Source organism: Cricetulus griseus (genome assembly GCF_003668045.3).
Source record: "Cricetulus griseus strain 17A/GY chromosome 1 unlocalized genomic scaffold, alternate assembly CriGri-PICRH-1.0 chr1_0, whole genome shotgun sequence".
Lineage (NCBI taxonomy): Eukaryota > Metazoa > Chordata > Mammalia > Rodentia > Cricetidae > Cricetulus > Cricetulus griseus.
In genome coordinates this window covers 72,824,043-72,829,962 of record NW_023276806.1, presented here as the reverse complement: position 1 = coordinate 72,829,962, position 5,920 = coordinate 72,824,043, and the positions used below count along the sequence as shown (strand labels likewise).

The 5,920-nt window shown below is 37.8% G+C and overlaps 1 protein-coding gene across 1 annotated transcript; it reads left to right on the top strand.

The window, feature by feature from the left end:
• Positions 1–472: 472 nt before the first annotated feature.
• LOC100765626 (transcription elongation factor A protein 1-like) lies at positions 473–1,651 on the top strand. Its single transcript, XM_035451708.1, has one exon. The coding sequence runs from the start codon at positions 516–518 to the stop codon at positions 1,263–1,265; it is 750 nt and encodes a 249-aa protein (XP_035307599.1). The 5' UTR covers positions 473–515; the 3' UTR covers positions 1,266–1,651.
• The last annotated feature ends 4,269 nt before the right edge of the window (positions 1,652–5,920 follow it).

Sequence of the window (5,920 nt, the reverse complement as noted above, 5' to 3'; positions counted from 1 at the left end):
TAGTAGTACAATATTGTGTCAGGATTATTTTGAAGGTGAAATAAAACAAACCTACTATAACTGTTTTGGGAATGAGTGTAGAGGGGGATGGCGGCATGAAGGACTTCAGAATTATCTCATGTGTTTTAATGACAGCAAATACGATGGAAAAGTGAACCCAAAGAATGAGCGTTTGTGGAACTCCTCCAGGTTCCAAAACCAAGGTATGTTAATTATATTACTCTGACAAAAAATAAAAAGCCGTTTGGCGCCGCCGCCGCCGGCCGGATCGCCGAGGAAGGCCTAGGCCGTCTGCTTCACAGCTTGTCCAGTGTCTGCACAGCTTCTCCCGCCTCCCGTCCGCTGCGGCCGGGTGAGTGGAGGCCTTCCCAAGCCATGCAGAACGAGGTGATTCACATTGCCAAGAAGATGGACAAGATGGTGCAGAAGAAGAACGCAGCTGGTGCATTGGATTTGCTGAAAGAGTTTAAGAATATTCCCATGACTCTGGATTATTACAGTCCACGAGAATTGGGATGTCTGTCAATGCTATGCGTAAGCAGAGTACAGACGAAGAAGTTGCATCTTTAGCCAAATCACTCATCAAATCCTGGAAAAAAATGTTAGATGGTCCATCAACTGATAAAGACCCTGAAGAAAAGAAAAAAGAACCTACAATTTCATCACAGAATAGCCCTGAAGCAAGAGAAGAAAGTAGTTCCAGCGGCAATGTAAGCAGCAGAAAGGATAAGACAAATGCTCGAGACACTTATGTTTCATCTTTTCCTCGGGCACCAAGCACTTCTGATTCTGTGCCGTTAAAATGTAGGGAGATGCTAGCTGCAGCTCTCCGGACGGGAGATGACTACGTTGCTATTGGAGCCGATGAGGAAGAACTGGGATCACAGATTGAGGAAGCTATATATCAAGAAATACGGAATACAGACATGAAATACAAAAACAGAGTACGGAGTAGGATATCAAATCTTAAAGATGCAAAGAATCCAAATTTAAGGAAAAATGCGCTGTGTGGGAATATTCCTCCTGACCTATTTGCTAGAATGACAGCAGAGGAAATGGCTAGTGATGAGCTCAAAGAAATGAGGAAAAACCTGACCAAAGAAGCCATCAGAGAGCATCAGATGGCCAAGACAGGTGGGACCCAGACTGACTTGTTCACGTGTGGCAAATGTAAAAAGAACTGCACTTATACACAGGTGCAGACTCATAGTGCTGATGAACCAATGACAACATTTGTCGTATGTAATGAATGTGGAAATCGATAGAAGTTCTGTTGAGTTGGAAAAATCGGCAAGTTTCACAGAACTCTGTTAAAGTTTCTAGGCTTCTCACAAATCCACTCACAGGCATACTTCTGGTGACTTTTCCCCCATAAGAAGACAGGCTGGGAAGGAAATGTCAGCATCTTCGTAGAGTTCCTTGAGGCAGCATGACTGGACTTGCACTTGGGAATCTACTGACTAAGGACTAAGCCTAAGAACTGTGTTAATCATTAAGCTGTGCTCTTTGCTTATGAAGGTTGCAAAAAGAAAAAGGAAAATCTTTTAGTCTGAATCTTTTGTGCTTTTTTTCTTACATGATGATGTTGAGCCCACTGAAATGTAGGCTGTAGCAAGTAGTTTTACAATACATATGTCACAATTAAGTTTTACCTTTGTTTAAATGTGTCCTACTTGTTTTGCTGGTAATAAGCAGTGGTTTTCACATAGCTTTCTTGATACAGATATTCGGATAAATATAGTAAAGGCCACGGCTGCAAAGCTTACAACTTATGTGCTTGCATCTGGTCAGATGTCTGTGTAAAGACCACTGCACAATCTTTGCACTCTGCTGTGCTCTGCAGATTGCTTGACATAACATAGAAAACACTTAAAGGTTCATGTTAAAAAAGATTGGTCCATGGGTAATTTCTGTCACTTTAAAAAAAAGTACATTTTGAAAGAATTAGTTTAACAATAATAAGGTTAAAATAGTCCCACTTTTAAGTGATCCATTTTAAAATTTGTAAATCAATAAATTTTTTGTTGTTAAAAAAATAAAAAAATAAAGTAAAATCCTTAGGTTTCAGTTCTTCTTCTTCCTCCTTCTCCTCCTCCTCTTTCTCCTCTTCTTTTTTTTTTCAATAACATAAAATAAAATGTCTCCTTTCCCTGAGCTCTGTCTTCATCCATCTCCTCCTTGCTTCTTTCTTCAGTCTCTGATTCTCTTATCTTCTTCCCATCCTACCATCAAATGGTGGAGTCAATTTTCCAGAGAAAAGGTCCAGGCCTCTCACTCCATTACAGTCTACATGGTGTCTCATTGTTTTTAAATATCATTTGCTTGTTTGTGTCTTTTTATTAAGATAATAAGACTATTAACAAAGAGATTTTAACATATGTGTTAATTAATGTCATTTCATGTTTTCTTAGATCTTTTTTAATTAACAGTCCTGGCATTACTTCTTTGTTCTCTGAGATCTCTTTGTGTATTTATCTTTCTCTTTAGACTGGGGTATTCCTTACAGTATCTTTTGTATAACTTGCTCAGTAATTATAAATCATTTAATTTACTGTTATTTCTAGAAAGATTTTATTTCCCCTGTTATTATCAATTTTAATTTTTCTGGATATAATAGTTTGTATTTACAACTGCTGTCTTTCAAAACTTGAAATACATATTTCCAGTTCCTCTGGGTTTAAGTATTTTGTTGACTAATCAGAAATTATTCTGATTGGCATGCCTATGTAAGTAAATGACTTGTTCTTTCTATTAGCTTTTTATACCCTTTCTTTATTCTGTCTTTTCAATATTTAACTGTAGTGTGTCCTTGGAGGTTTCTTCTCTTGTCCTGTCTGTCATTGTCTTACATGTGGATGGCCATATGTTTCTTTTGGTATACAGCATTTTTTCCTGTGAGTGAATGTATTGAAAATATTTTCTATTCCTTTATTATGGTGTTATCCTTCTATGGCATAGCTCAAAGACTATGGTCTTTTCATTTTGTTCCAGAGATCTCCCATGTTACAATTATCTTTTAAAAGTGTTATCATTGACTTAATGAATTATCTACATCTTCTACTTTGTCTTCCAGCCCTGATACTGTGTGTTACATGGTGCATTCTACTAGTAAGCTTTTCCATTGAGTTTTTATTTGGTTTATTCACTTGAGCATTTCCAGCAATACCTCAGTTTGGTATTTGCTTATTAACTCTATCTTCTTATTGAGTTTTATTTTTATATATGGATTGGCTTCATATTTACATTCAACTCTTAGGTTTCATTCTCTTAAAATATATTCATGTCTCTCTGAGCTCCCAGATCATAGTTGTAATATTTCTTTTATTAACTTATTGTCTGAAAGTTACATTACTTTATTTATTCTTCTCTTGTAAATTGCATCCCAAATTCAGTTTTCCCTCCATCCTCTCCTCTCAGTCCCACCACTCATCTCTTTTTCCTCCCAGATCCATTTCCTTCTCTGTTTCCCTTCAGAGAAGACCAGGCATCCAGGGATATCATCCAAACACAGCATGGCAAGTTGCAATAAGAATAGATATATACTCTCACATCAAGTCTGGATGAGGCAACCCAGTTGTTTTAATCCCATGTAAGAGACTGTGGTGTAGGTCAGCTGGTAGCATGCTTGCCTAGCATGCATGAAGTTCAAGGTTTGATCCACATCACTACCTGCAGCAAGGTCTGGTGGTACACACTTGTAAGACCAGCACTTTGGAAAGAGAATCCAAAGGACCAGAAACTCAAGATCATCTTTTCCTATATACCTGAACTACAACCAGAACTACATGAAACCTTGCCTCAGTCAGACAAAACTCTCACATAAAGAAGCAATTGTATTATTGTGACTTTTTCTTTTGGGATATGCATGAAAGTTTCATGATTTAATTCTGTAATTATTTAAAAATGAATTTACCTGTGTGTGTGTGTGTGTGTGTGTGTGTGTGTGTGTGTGTGTGTACATTCACATGCATGCACCAATAGTTGTATGTGAATGTTAGAGGACAACTTCCAGGGGTTGGTTTTGTCTATCATGTGGATCCCTGGAATCGAACTCAGGTCATCAGGCTGGCTGGTAAGCTACTTTACCTGCTGAGCCATCTCACCAGCACAATCATGTGATGTTTGTTTTCTATACATAATTTCTGGTAAATTCAAATTTTTATTTTGAATTGATTACAACTATTACAGTTGAAAGTTCTGCTATGAAAGTGAGTGAGTAATGGACTCTACCAGAACTCTTGAATCTTATTTCCTAAGCCATGTCTGATAGCTGATTGTATCCTGGTATAGAATGATTTTCATTCTTCTTTTACGTCCATCGGTTTATCTTCATCTCCACAGTCTGCAAGCCTGTCGTTCTGTGCTTCAGATTGCCTCTATATGTTGATTTAGAGATAGCCATGTTTCTACATTTGCATATGGCTGTCTTCAGTGCAAACTTTGGGCATGCCATTTTCCTATTTACAAAATTGTGTATATATACTTGTATTTATGTGTGTGCTTTGTGTATCACTGGAGTATATTATATGTAATTTCTGGAAATTCTACTTCCAGTAGCCCTCCTGAGAGTATTGTATTTTCTTTGAGTTTATTCATCCTCTCCAAGATGGTAAAGGTAGGCTTGTAGTCTGATCTGGGTGAGAGTACAGCATCTGTGAGAGCAATCTTGGTAAGGCTAACTGCAGCTAATGTAGTATAGGAGATTGTGTCTCCTTGCTGTAGAGATGGCTGTGTGCTTCTTGTGATTGCTGTTAATAGTCCTTTATTTGGTATGGGGATGCTTGCCATTTTGGGCCCATCATGTGAGTACACAGATGGATAAAGGACTCTACTATGACTTCTAAAAACAGTATATATGGGAAAGGACTATAGGTTGGCTGCTATATCAATAACATTGTCTTTACTGGAGTGATAAGACAAAGAAAACAAAGAACTGAGGCTCAGCTGTATTTCCAGAAAGAATCTGCCCATTTAAAGGAGGAATTAGAGCAGAAAGAAGGACATATGGAAGTTATACAGACATTAGCCTCTGAATTGGCAGAAAAAGTGGAAAAAGGGAAGATCATATGGTTTGTCATTTCTTACAGCTGGCAGGATATGAAGGAAAGAGAGTGAAAAGTATATCTCTGCTAATAAACCCCTCTTTCCTGGAATCCAAATGTCTGGACTCATAGGAAATATCAGACCATAAAGAAGAAGAAAACAAGGTGAGAAAGATAGGAGATAACTCCTAGGGCTGACCTATTATGCAGCCAAAGGAAAAATACACCATTCAGGATGAAGATCCCAGATCTCTTCAAGAATGTGGATAGTGGAGGGCTACCTTGCTATGGTCCAGAGTAGAACACAGGAGGTCAAATGTGTCTGCTTATGTATGAGGCTTGAGTGCAACACATTTTATTTTGTTGGACTTAAGGTCTACTCCACAGAAGGTGATTCATATCTAGTAAACTAGGGCAAAAGTCCATGGTTAGTAGGTCATAGACTCCAGGAAGGAAATAACTGATAGTGCTTTGTTAAATGTGTGGAGTATGCCTGTTGGGTTGCCTTTTGAACATTTGTGTTTATTCAGTATATTACTATGGCTGTGAGACTTAGTTATTCATGGAGGGGGTAACTTTATTTTATAATAGGCCTTTTTACCACAGATATTTATATCTAGTCAGATACTGAGCACACATAACTGTTGCTCTGGCATAGAATCTTAATCAGCCATGGAAAGAAGGGAATAGACAACATCTATAACACCTATTCCATGACACAGATAACACAGTGGAAGAAGTAACAGAAATAATGTAAGAGAGAGTTGGGCAAAACTTTGTTTAGTTATTTCTCTTAATTGAAATATATGCTCCTGGAAAATGAGCAATGAAAATACAAGGACCATGAAGGAAACAAAACTTAAAAGGTTCAAAGAGGT